We start from the raw sequence: 13,867 nt of genomic DNA on the forward strand, positions 1-13,867 counted from the left end.
TGTTCTTTATCTTCACAAAGAACATACAGCAGCTTCTGATGATCAGGGAGATGTTTGAACTCAGGGACAAGTCACTCATTTTGTTAAACAATGTAGTTCTGATATGAGTGAACTTTTTGCATCCAGTCAGGAAGTGCAATTCTGTCTGGGTCTTAATGTCCTGGCACTGTTGACACAGTCTCTGCTCTTTAGGTACCAGGACTGTTTATGTCTGATTATCTCTATGGCAACACTGTGTTATTGTAGTGTTATTGTTTGTTAATCCAGGACTGTTAGGCAGTCTGCCACACTGTACTGTTTAGGACCAAATTACATTCCATTTTACAAAAAAAAAGAGTTGTTTTGTGGTTTGGGTTATTCGGATTGGGTTTGCTGTTAAATTCTGGTCCTGAGTATACGTAGAGGTAGTGTGTGTTAGTGTTGTGTTAGTGTAGTGTTATAGTGTGCTAGTGTAGTGTTAGTGCAGTGTTAGTATAGTGTTAGTGTTGTGTTAGTGTAGTGTTCGTGCATTGTTGGTGTAGTGTTAGTGTTGTGTTAGTGTAGTGTTATAGTGTGTTAGTGCAGTGTTAGTGTAGTGTCCGTGCAGTGTTGGTGTAGTGTTAGTGTTGTGTTCGTGTAGTTATAGTGTGTTAGTGCAGTGTTAGAATAGTGTTAGTGTAGTGTTAGTGTAGTGTTAGTGTCGTGCTAGTGCAGTGTTATTGTAGTGTTATAGTGTGTTAGGGTAGTGTTATAGTGTGTTAGTATAGTGTTAGTGTAGTGTTATAGTGTGTTAGTGAAGTGTTAGTGTAGTGTTTTGTATGTGTTAGTGTAGTATTATAGTGTGTTAGTGTAGTGGTAGTGTAGTGTTATAGTTTGTTAGTGTAGTGTTAGTGTAGTGGTAGTATAGTGTTATAGTGTGTTAGTGTAGTGTTAGTATAGTGTTATAGTGTGTTAGTGTAGTGATAGTGTAGTGTTTGTACGTGTTAGTGCTGACCACCCTAACCCTTTTCTCAGCTCTCTCTCTTACCTTAGGTTACAGGCATCGGAGGAGGCGGGTCCTGGGGGAAGCTTCTGGAGACCCAGAGAGCTGTGGCCACCTGGTGGAGTCCACGCCCTGTGACCACGCCTCCTGTTTCCTGTGGCACGTGCAGGCGGTGGGCCTGTGTGTGTCCAGGGACGGCACCTGTGGCCACGGCATCAGAAACCAAACTGTGACCTGCGTAAACTCTCGAGGTACTGTAAACATGTCCCACTGATCCACACACTCCTCGTTCTGCACACAGTGAATGTTCTGTGCGGTTAGAGCTGAAATTCCCCGCGAGACAGCAGTCTTTGTTCCACAGCTGAACAGGTGCGTGGGCTGTTAATCCTGACACTGGCGCGAGTGTCTGGGCTGGTTGGCAGTGATCCTGTATCATGCGGTCACTATTTAAATATCAGCTGCACTGTTTTGCTGAGCTGGCGGTGAAGGGATTGTAGCTAAATAGTTGAACATGATGCAGAACAGAAACCCAATACATTTTGAACCGACGACGTTTGGCTTTCAAGTGAATGTACAGAACTCCAGCTTCTGGAAGGTGGTATCCCCACATCTGTGTGGTGCCAACACTGCCTGTTAAAAGACACAGTGTTGCAGAATTTTAAATGACTAGCCCTTTGAATTATGATTAGGTATTTGTGCAGGCAGTGACACTTTTCTAAAATATAAATGACTCAAAGCCATGTTGAGACTCCTGCCTGTCTGTCACTGTTTTCTGCTTAATTAAACTGTTTGGAATCACATCACCGGTCAAGTGTTCCCAGGACAGCAGCATGAAGGAGTGCGCATGAAGGAGTGCGCATGAAGGAGTGCGCATGAAGGAGTGAGCATGAAGGAGTGCGCATGAAGGAGTGTTCCTCTCTCCTGGGTGTGCTCCCCAGTCTGGTCCTGTATGAAGCCTGTACTGGGTGTACTGGCTACAGAGTCTGGGCTGCTGTGGAGTTTGGAGGATGTCCCAGTTCCAGGGCCGCTGTCTTACTGTTTATAGTGTCCATAATTTATGAGAAGCACAGCTGACAGATGAAATGGGTGGTGACATCACGGGGCTGATAAGGTCTTCCGTGCGTGTGGAATTGCTCTTCTCTACAGCCTATAAACCTAATTGCATCTTTTTTTGTATGTTTTATTATTCTGTCACAATAGATTATGTGCAGTTTCATTAAGGAGGAGGGGAGGGGTGGAGATGGCTTATGTAATGAAGGTGCCTGATGAGAACTGACACGGATGTGTGAGCGCAGGTGTTGGGTGAAGCTGCTGTAGCCATGTGAGGTGTTGGGTCTGCTGAAGCCACGTGAGGTGTTGGGTCTGCTGAAGCCACGTGAGGTGTTGGGTCTGCTGAAGCCACGTGAGGTGTTGGGTCTGCTGAAGCCACTTGAGGTGATGGGTCTGCTGAAGCCACATGAGGTGTTGGGTCTGCTGAAGCCACGTGAGGTGTTGGGTCTGCTGAAGCCACGTGAGGTGTTGGGTCTGCTGAAGCCACGTGAGGTGATGGGTCTGCTGAAGCCACATGAGGTGTTGGGTCTGCTGAAGCCACGTGAGGTGATGGGTCTGCTGAAGCCACATGAGATGATGGTGTTTGGAGCCCCAGCATTTGCTCCACAGCCCAATCATGTTTGATCAAATACAGCATGTGAAATTCACACTACAGCTCCAATTTAATCACATTTTCCTTATAACCTGTAATTAAGATTGTCTTTACATAGATGTGGAGATGTGATTACTCAAGCTTAAAGGCAATAGTTAGGCTGGAAATGCCAGTGATTGGAAATTAATAGCTGCTAGTTTGCCTAATTGATTTGCATAATGCTAATTGGCTTAATTGATTATTATACAGATGAGCAACTTTTAACTAACCTATTTCTTCAAAATATAATATATGCTGTATATTTAGTATATTTTGTATCATCTCTTCTAATAGCATGGGTGTGGGAAGCCGGCTAGCGTCTCGTCGCTCTGTGCAGTTTAATGCTGACCTTGTTTTCACTTGTCTGCTTGGAATGCTTTGTCATTTGGATATGAGGGTTGGAACTGGTTCAGTGTTGGTGGATGAAGCACATTTGTGCAGCACAGTTTAGGTAATGCTAGTGTGAGAGTCTGGGTGAGAGAGTGTGAGAGTCTGGGTGAGAGAGTGAGAGAGAGTGTGAGAGTCTGGGTGAGAGAGTGTGAGAGTGTGATAGTCTGGGTGAGAGAGTGTGAGAGAGTGTGAGAGTCTGGGTGAGAGAGTGTGAGAGAGTGTGAGAGTCTGGGTGAGAGAGTGAGAGAGTGTGAGAGTCTGGGTGAGAGAGTGAGAGAGAGTGGGTGAGAGTGTGTCCATAATCCCCACCCCCTTTAACTTTTTTTAGAATGCTTTTGTAGATCCAGCAGAGCAGTGCTGAAAACACACCAGCTGAAACACAAGTGTGTACGCTGCAGGCTGATTGTTAGCCAGACACACCTTTCACAGTTCGTCTTACAGAAACCACAGAGCAACATACGTTTTTCTTTTCTGGCTGACATTTATAGATGGAGTTGGCAGGTCTAACTGAGTTATTGTGGGGGTTTCAGTGCACCACAATGCCTGCACATGCCATCTGCCATCAGGTAGCACATGCTAATACAGCCATAGCCTCATCTACTTAAGAGACGAGCCACGGTGCTAAAGTCCCCCCCCCCCCCCCCCCCCCCACACACACACACACACACACACTCACACACAGTGGAGATCATTAATTGCATTGGTGGGATTTCTTGTCATTTTACTAACAGACTTACATTGCAGAACCCTTCACAATATCACCAGAAGGGTCGTGTAGGCACGTCCACAGTGGTGAGTCCTGCAGTCAGACTAATGAGGAACTTGGATTAGCGCCACTCAGACAGAAATGTGTCCTATAATAACCAAGAATATGGAAAGTAGCTTGTGTGATGGATGATCATTTCTACTTTACTTTGTGAAATATGTTTGTATTATTTTTTCTGTTCACTTTTATTCAACTGCTTCTCTCCTGATGGCACAAAGACAGTGTCTGTTCTTGGACCATGTGATTAGCATGACGTTACTCTCCGAGTTATGTTCTCTGGCTGGGGGAAAGTTTGAGTTTATCCCTCTGCCTGAGAGAACTGTTTGGAGAAGCCAACTGTTGCAAGCCAAAGTCTGATGTTCAACTGAATTTCTCCTACATAGCCCACATAGTCACTATTTAAACAGACAGCCCCCTCAGAATGCCTTATCTCTATTAATTTCACATCTGAATTTCAAATGAATCTCACAGCTTCTCATTAAGGAAAAGTATCTGTGAGAACATGTTAGGGGTAGCTTTTGGTGAGCACAGGAATGTCAAAACGTGAGTCAAAACCAATATACTGGACTACCTGGTTAAAACTGACAACCCAGTAGATCTTCAGTGTGTTGGAGGTGTAGAGTGGCTTTGGCCGGATGCTCCAGAGCAGGCAATCAGGAAGAAGACACGGGTAACACGAGACATGGTGCACTTACAGCACGATGTAAAGACTGTCCGCTTTCATTAAACTCAACTAAAGCATCCATGTCTCAGCAGGCCAATTACCTTCAGGACTATCCCACCGTCCTCTCCTCCCTGAGAATGAGATCTAGCTCAGTTAAATGTAGTGCACCAGTTTTCTGTATCTCTCTGGTCTCTCTTTCTCTCTGTGATCTCTGATTTCCAACTCTCTCTCTTTCTCCCACTCTTTTTCTTTTCCTGTCTCTCTTTCACTTTTTCTCTCCATCTCTGTCTCTCTCTCTCTGTCACTTATATTTCTTTGGCACCAGCCACCATACATCTGCTTTCTGCTGGGTGAGACAGGAGTGGCACATCCCATCTCACTCTGCTCTCAATTCCATATTTCCTTAAAGGAGTGGCGCTGAAGGGTTGGACTCCGGGGAGATGAGCGTTTGTGTTTATGCTCCTGTTTTCAGCCTGTCTCCTGTTTTCATTTGCATTGGCTGACACACTTTCTGTCATGTTGGGCTGTGAGGTTAGTTATCTCATAAATAAAGCAGCCATACCAGGGAATGCACGTGTGAGACTCCTGCAGCCCGGAGTCTTCCTCCATCTACTCTTGTGTGATGTGTTTGTGCGTGTTTAAGCCAGACTGAGTGACCATAGTCCCCTCTCCTCTCAAGTGCCCTACTGTGTTTGATCTGTGGGTCGTTGGGATTCATATTTGGTAGTAAGAGATATTTCACTCTCATGTTTCCAGAATACACTCACTGTGAAGGCAAATGTCAAAGCTCCATTCGTCTGGTTGCCAGCGAAGTGCAGAGTTGTCTACTCTGTGTCAGGAATTACACCACCCTGGAAATACACCACCCTGCAAAATGTAGCTCCAACCGTGATATAACTCTCTAACATGGTTTCTCAGTCATTTTTCATAATCATATATAGTTCATAGCAGTTATTCACATTGGGAGAAAAGTCAGAGTTTCTCTAAATGACACCATAGCTGACCCTATTCACCTCATCCACCCTCTCCACCCCAACACCACCCCACACACTCCACCACCCACTCCACCCCAACACCACACCACCCACTCCTCCAACGCCACCCCACCTACTCCACCCCAACACTACACCACCCACTCCACCCTCAACACCACCTTATCCCCAACACCACCTCACCCCAACACCACCCACTGCTGTGTCATCACAGTCACAGTTGACCACAAGCAGTGGTCAGTGATACATGGAGAGGGAGAGTAGAGCAGACCAGACCAAACGCTCTCAGACCCAGCACCATGGGAGAATGGAGCAGACCAGACCAAACGCTCTCAGACCCCTAACACCACCTACCGTCTACCACGGAGAGACTCCAGGGAAGATTGTGGGTGGCTTCTTGCCAACCCAGTTAATCCAAACACGCTTGAGCAACGGTCAATAGCTCTCGAGTAAACTGGATTCTAACTTCAGACGTATGAGGGTTTGAAGGAGTGTGACTGTGAGAGCTGAACTCTGTAGGAGAGTAAGGATGAAGGGCTCGATGATGAGGATGGATCACAGCATTTCTCCATCCTGTGTGGGTATGTAGCTGGTTGGTTTAACTGAATGTTCCTTCCTCTTCATCACAAATCCAAATTGGGCTCTGTAGTATAACCCATCTGTGCCACAACTAACCTCCAGATTAATTCTTCTCATTTCTGTTTATTTTATTTTGATTTTATTGCAAGCTTAAATCCCCCATGACCCTCAGCTAATTCTGTAATACTGGGCCCTCTGGGGCTCATTGCCCTGAGGATCTGTGGGTAATTATGACTAATGTCAAGGCAGACACCTCTGGCACTGAGTGATGGAGTTCTGACCCAGTACCGGAGTGGCTGCATGCCGGAAAATCCTTTTTTTTACATGTGAAAAATGAAACAGCCTTGCCATTTGTTTATGTGATTATTTATTTATTTTGTTTTTCCAGAAGCCACCTCACTGATTAACCCTTTCTAGGCTGATATTTGTTCAGCAGCACTGAGTTACGTTGGGCCAAGGTTACAGCCTTGATTCTGCACACATCACTGTTGCATAACAGACTTTTGTTTTGTGTTGTTAACTTGTTCTGCATGCGTTATATCTGCAGTCTCGGTTCACACACACCAGGCTGCTTCTCACGCTGCTGAGGGTTACTCCTGCCATTAAAATGCTAATAGCATGGGGAGGGTGTCTGTGCTGGACGACAGGATGATGAGAAGATCGATGAGGTGGTGAGGAGCAGTAGAAGAGAAGCTTCACGCAGCAGGACTGCAGGACTGAACAGACATGTTCTCCTTCTTTCAGCTCAGTTATGCTGTTTAATGAAGGCGGTTCTGTTTAATGAAGGGGGTTCTGCTTAATGAAGGGGGTTCTGCTTAATGAAGGGGGTTCTGTTTAATGAAGGGGGTTCTGTTTAATGAAGGGGGTTCTGCTTAATGAAGGGGGTTCTGCTTAATGAAGGGGGTTCTGCTTAATGAAGGGGGTTCTGTTTAATGAAGGGGGTTCTGCTTAATGAAGGGGGTTCTGTTTAATGAAGGGGGTTCTGCTTAATGAAGGGGGTTCTGTTTAATGAAGGGGGTTCTGCCTAATGAAGGGGGTTCTGCTTAATGAAGGGGGTTCTGTTTAATGAAGGGGGTTCTGTTTAATGAAGGGGGTTCTGCTTAATGAAGGGGGTTCTGTTTAATGAAGGGGGTTCTGCTTAATGAAGGGGGTTCTGTTTAATGAAGGGGGTTCTGTTTAATGAAGGGGGTTCTGCTTAATGAAGGGGGTTCTGTTTAATGAAGGGGGTTCTGTTTAATGAAGGGGGTTCTGTTTAATGAAGGGGGTTCTGCTTAATGAAGGGGGTTCTGTTTAATGAAGGGGGTTCTGTTTAATGAAGGGGGTTCTGCTTAATGAAGGGGGTTCTGTTTAATGAAGGGGGTTCTGCTTAATGAAGGGGGTTCTGCTTGAGGTCACAAGGGTAGAGCTCTAGGGTCACTGAGCGGGAACCCAAATAGGTAGGCGATGTCAGACAGGTGATATCAGGCAAGCGTAGTGCCACCAATGGGGAAACTGTTTTGCTGATTTTGTGGAATACGTCATGAATGACAAGGCTTGAGCTGTGGGTGGAGCTGTGGGTTACACTACGCCTGCTGTGCATCTGTGCTTTGTGAACTCACTCATAATACAGTATGTCTCATCTGGACAACAATACTGATGTCAGAATGTCAGAACAGTTATGGATGTGTGTGTGCGTTGAGTGGATAATGGGTGTGTGTTTGGGTGGAAGAGAGGTATGTGTGCTGGTGGATAGATGAGAGATGTGTGTGTTGGGTGAAGTGTTAGGTAGTAAATGCTTCATGCAGAGAGCAGAGATTAGAGAACCAGTGACAGATCCAGGTATTAATAATGCAAGATATGAATAATCTGAGAGTCATTTATAGGCCACACACACACACACACACACACACACACACACACACACACACACACAGGTGTTTCTTGCATCTTTTACAGCTGAACACATCCTCATCTCTTCTTCTCCTCACTCTCCTCCATCACTTTACCTGTTTCTTTGCTGTTTGTGGCTGTAATGTCATCCTGCACTCAGAGCACACGCTGTGCCTCCTACATACACTAGTGTTTCCTCTCTACTGGGTGCTCAGTCAAACTTGCCTGCCTTGTTGTGCTTTTCACTGTCGTCCTGATGGGGTGGGAGGAGGGGGGGGGGGGGGCGTGAGAGACCCCAACACTGCAATGTGAATTTATGACTTAAGACTCCTGTAGTTGAATGAAGTGCAATGAATGCAACCACAGTCACCACAGTCACCACAGTCCACGTTTCTGATCTTCAGTATGCCTTTATCTTTTGTGTTGATATGTACATCACACTGTGGCATTGCTCATTGTCAGATGCTGCATTAGGGAACAGAATCTTTGTTTTCTGACGAACCCTCTGATTCCAAGATCAAATAATTGAGTTTAATGGCTCGTTTGGTGCCTGGGTTTATGTGACAGGTCTCCACGGAGATATAATATGGATGAATAAGCCACCCCTCCCAACACACACACATGCACACACACATACACAATATTCTGGGCACATGGTGTCAGAGTCAAATTCAGTTGGAGCGTGTGTGACTTGCGGACGGCTTTCAGCGCAGACGTCTTCATTATCTCAGCATGTGGTCCACACAGGCCCGCCTGCTCCTCTCTGACGTGCTGCAGGGATCCTCTGGGGTGGTGAGGCAGCCAGCCGCATGGGCCTGAGTGCCAGCTGGAACCAGCACCACAACAAGAGTCGGATCCAGAACCGCAGCTGTCCCAGTAACCAATTCCCAGCGTCCTTCTCTTTCTGTGTTTGGAGGAACATCTCCTGACTGGCGAGGAGACATCAGCTCCCTCAAGCTGCTACTGTTAACTCTGAATCTCACAGGATGTCCAGAATCCATCCTGCCTGGCTTTGACCTTTCCTCTAATTAGAGCACTTGTGTAATAACCCTGGAGAATTCAGAAGGTCACGTATGCAGGACCTTGTGGGGGGTGAGCGGGACCTTGTGGGGGGTGAGCGGGACCTGAGGGTTTGTGTGAAAGTCCTGGTGGGTCAGGGTTTGTGGAGCCTGTGAAACAGCAGCAGGGCATGCTGGGAGGTGGTGGCGTGCACTACGGAGACATCGCTTTTCTCCTTGACCAAGAGATCCATCAGCATGCCACTTATCAGCAGCTCCAATCAATCGAGGTGACAGCAATCTGGCGAACGACCTTCCTGGCATCTCCGAGCATTTGTCGATATCCGGGCCATGGTGAGATCGTTCTGATCGATTCTCAGAATCACCCTCCACCCGGCTCCATCCCCCAGCGGTGATGTTGGGGTGTGACTCCAAAAGCAGGGGTCTGCTGGTGAACGATAAAGTGTATGAAACATCACCGTGCAGCACGTGTTGTGTTGACAAGAGGAACAGGAACCTCTAATTTCACTAATCACGCTGCGTACGGTGGAAACAGCATCACTCCTGCGGGTTTGCAGCCGACGTGTGTGGTGAGGAGAACTCCCCACCCATCAGATGTCCTCCACTACTGCAGTTTATTTCCGTCATGTAAAGGTCATACGTTTGATATCTGTATGGATGGCATTTAATATCCTGTTTATTTCGGAGCAGTGAGACCGTGTGACATTTCTTTGGTTGATAGTACAGTACTTCCTCTCTGCTGTGTGTTTGTTTAGGCAGGGTGCGCCGCCCTAAACCATGAGCCCTTCACACTAATGAAGTGCTATTTTCTGTAAATATGTATATGAAGATTGTTGAATACTCGAAATGTAATTTAAAGATGTCACTGTGCCTAATGTAGTCAGGCTTCATTCCCTATACTTGTGCAAACGTATTCCATGACATTAAATATTTACAGCACTGAAAACCTTTTCCTTTCAGCTGTAAATTGCAGTCAGAGGACCAGTTTATCTACGCACTGGGCACTCAGATTCTCAGACGTGACAAAGAAGCATCATCAAAAGGCATCATCTTTGCATAGGGAGGGGATTTAAAGGAGGACCCCACACAAGATATTTAAGAACGTCAGGATCATGGGCTGAGATGTTGCAGTTGGTCACAGGGTTGTCAGTTCCATCAGGATCTGTCACTCAAGCGTCCTTCTCCACTGCTACAGTAGTACACCAAGATTTCAGATCTGCCCATGGACACACTGGACACATCTATACCCCAGTTCACTCAGCATTCTGTCTGCTTAGATCCTCAAAGTATTAATATTTATGTTTTTCTCCCATGTCTCTGCCAGTATCAAAAGACACCAACTTCCCACACCCCCCAAGAACCTCTTAGATGTGACCTACTGGAGGAACAGTCACTCAAAGCATGTTGGTTTGATTCAGCTCTTAATCCAAAGCTCCGAGGCTGGGAATGGTGCTTTTGTGAAACACTACCATTTACATCCTCAGAGGATCCATTCCGCGGTGCTTGGAGAACCGTGTGTGGAGTGTGTTGAGCGTGGAGTGGGTGTGTCACCTGCAGGGCCTGGCTGGTGCAGCCTGCCCAGGGCTAGCCGAGCGTCAGCTGGCATCTTCACTGTGGTCCACAGGCTTCCTCTGAGACCAGCAAGAAGATCAGAGCTATTGACACTGCTCCAAATTTAACATTTAATCCTGTCAAATGATTACTGTGAGCTAATCCGGAATGATTCATCTTAATTTGTTTGAGGGCAAAAAAGGTTAAATTTGATACAAGTATCCAGATTTGTGTGTTTGTGGGGTTTTTTTTTGTTAAATCTCACATGACTTCAGCCAGCTCGTCTGGCAGAGGGGGACGTCTCTAGAGTCTCCAGTGCACGGGGTCAAAGTCTCTCTCAACAGTGTCGGCCTTATTGGGAACGTTAATCAGCCGCACATGATTTAAACTGTGCTAAGAGGCTTCAGTAGACTACAGACTGAGACAGTAGACAGAAGAATGTTAGTGGAGTGTGTTTGGGTTGTGTCTGGAGTCTCACCTGCCCTGAACCCAAGAACAAATACAGACTATTAAGCCTCTTTTGCACTGCAGGGAGAAACAGTTCTACATCTGAACAGAACTCTTCCAAATGGATTTCGACAACACAGCTCTGCACAGAATGCTTCCAAGCCTCAGTCAGCCCTCTAGTGAGCAGCCATATCAAATAGCCCCTGCTCCCCGCGGAGTTCACCATGGTTACAGCAGAATGCAAACATTGCGGCTCTGACCATGTGACCTGTCCCATCACCTGATTGTCTCAGATGTCTGTTTATAGCTGTTAACAGAGCACCTGAGGTAGCTCTGAGTATCTTATGGTACAACTGGTGACTAGAATTTCGGGCCCAGCCATAATGCAGCTTTCTGCAGAGTAGAAAAACACCAAATAGTATATAATCACTGTGATTTAGTACTCTTTGATGTTTTATTAATGTTGTTCAACAAGAGTACATGATTACATAAACCATACACATAGATAAAAGCTTTCTTTAGTCTCTGTGTCTCTTCTGCCTCACCTACACCACCCACATTCATATTTTACATACCTTCCGTGGGAAGGCTTGTATTTCATGTCAAACCAAAACTGAGAAATACAGAACTGAGGACCAGTTCTGAGAGCCGGTTGTGAAGGCCTTCGTTTATTCATCCGCCGCACATTTACAGCCTCTGAGCCTGTGGGAATTCAGAGAGGAAGACGGCCTGCTCCTTGTTTTTTAACCCATCTGAGTGGGTTGGGAAGGTTAATTTCCACAATCTACATGCACATTTTTTAGCGTGTTCACCAGGCAGGATGCACTCGCCAAACTATTACAATGATTTCTTTTGTGAGACGAGTGAATAGATGTAAGACAGGAGTCATAAGTCACTTAATGTCTGACCTGGAACTCTGAGTCTATTATCTAAGACTGAAAGATTGTTCTTCTCTTACAGCAGGAAATCTCATTCAGTCCTGTTATTATATATGCCATCCATGATAACAAGATCAGGGCCGACAAACCTTTGACCTTACTCCAGTGAACTGAACGTCAGTCTGATGTGCTCAGTGCTGTTCCTGCCTGTTTTGATCTTGATGAAGGTTCACTTCCTCATCCTCGTAGAGTACAGGTTTGTGCTGTTGATTAACAGACTGCAAGAGGACCAGTGTGTGGAGTGGGCCAGTGTGTGGAGTGGCAGACCGGCTGTGCTTACGGTGAGACCAGTTGTGTGTGGTGTGTCCTAGTGTCTCTGGTCCTGCAGCACTCTGTTCTGTGGATGACTTTCGGGATGACTATTCAGACCAACCCCCTCCCCCACATTCTGATCTTTCAGAGCAGAGGCACCTTTCTAGCTGGGCGTACCAGGCCTGCAGTGCCCTGATCCCTGGGGTGTGGTCCTGCTGTCTGGGTTGTGGTCCTGCTGTCTGGGGTGTGGCCTTGCTGTCTGGGGTGTGGTCCTGCTGTCTGGGGTGTGGTCCTGCTGTCTGGGGTGTGGTCCTGCTGTCTGGGGTGTGGTCCTGCTGTCTGGGGTGTGGTCTTGCTGTCTGGGGTGTGGTCCTGCTGTCTGGGGTGTGGCCTTGCTCTCTGGGGCATGGCCTTGGTCACTGGGGCGTGGCATTGCTGTCTGAGGTGTGGTCCTGCTGTCACACCTGAGTGGTTTATCAGGTCTTTGGAGCCAGAGGGCTTCATTTTAAGCTCGCTCCTGGAGGAACAGCCTTCCCATGATTCATTTGATGGAGCCTAGTGCCTATATGTTCTCCTGACCTGCAGGCATTATGGGACTTTACAGCTAGAGAGAAAAAAACACATGCACACTCAAACACGCACACATACACACACGCACACACACATGCACACACATGCACACATACCCATTTATATACATACACACACAAACACATAAATTCACACACACACACACACACACAAAATTTAACTGCAAGCCTTTTCTCTCGTAATATGTTAGCTTTTTTTCTTGTCTTCCGTTTTCGAGGTAATTGGTGTGTCGTATTGGGTTGCATAATAACGAGGTTTGTCTGTAATATGAGAGGTCTTTTTTCAAACACATCTCTTCTTTAGGTTCATCTTTAAAGTCTTGTGTAATCCCATAGAAGTGAATGGAAGGATTAATGTTTCTCTTTCATGCATGAAATGAGAGTCGTCCTCCGTCAGCAGGCCCAGCCCATGTGTTTCAGATGTGTGTCTTTCTCCACTCTCACTCCTGTCTTCCCATTTGCTGGTGTTGACTATTGATTTTTTTCTTCCTCTTTTCTCTTCGATTTCCCCAAATCCTCCTTTTCTCCTTCTGTTTCTGTTTCTCTTTGCCTTCTGTATTTCTTTCCTTTAATCTTTGTCTTTTATTAGCTCTCATTATCCCACTGTCTCTTTCTCTCTATCTCCATCTCTCCATCTCCATCTATCCCTTTCTCGAAAAGACGAGATCAGAGGCCACTGAGATGAGGCAGAAGCTTTCATCCTCGTTTGTTCCTCTTTTGTTCCTCGTCTCTTCTGGTCTCTCGTGGCTGGTGGGAGCTGAAGGCCTGTGGTGCTGCTTCACGCTCTGCTCCATGCTCACACTGTTCTCACTCTGAGCTCACTCCATGCTCACACTGTTCTCACTCTGAGCTCACTCCATGCTCACACTGTTCTCACTCTGAGCTTACTCCATGCTCATACTGTGGCCACTCTGAGCTCATTTTGAGCTTAATCTGAGTTGCAAATTAGCCAAGATTAGCTGCGTTTTTCATTGTTTGCAGGCGTGCATGTGTTTATCAGCCATTTACTGTATATAGTGACGGCTGTGCTTAAGAAGCAACTCAAATATGAATTGCATTTACCAATGAATGGATCATTATCTTCCAACAGGTTTTGGAAATGACAAATGACAGTACAGGCTGTGTTATCCGACTGCGGTGTGCAGAGCAGGACGGGTCTGATGTGCTT

At 46.4% G+C, this 13,867-nt stretch overlaps 1 protein-coding gene across 1 annotated transcript in view; it reads left to right on the forward strand.

Moving 5' to 3' along the window:
- Positions 1-13,867, forward strand: part of thsd7ba (thrombospondin, type I, domain containing 7Ba) — a 138,071-nt gene that overhangs the window by 92,477 nt on the left and 31,727 nt on the right. The window contains 1 exon segment of the mRNA XM_077001151.1: positions 1,012-1,212. Within this exon segment, the coding sequence (XP_076857266.1) occupies positions 1,012-1,212 (201 nt within the window).

The sequence above is a fragment of the Brachyhypopomus gauderio genome, chromosome 4, assembly GCF_052324685.1.
Source record: "Brachyhypopomus gauderio isolate BG-103 chromosome 4, BGAUD_0.2, whole genome shotgun sequence".
Classification (NCBI taxonomy): Eukaryota; Metazoa; Chordata; class Actinopteri; order Gymnotiformes; family Hypopomidae; genus Brachyhypopomus; species Brachyhypopomus gauderio.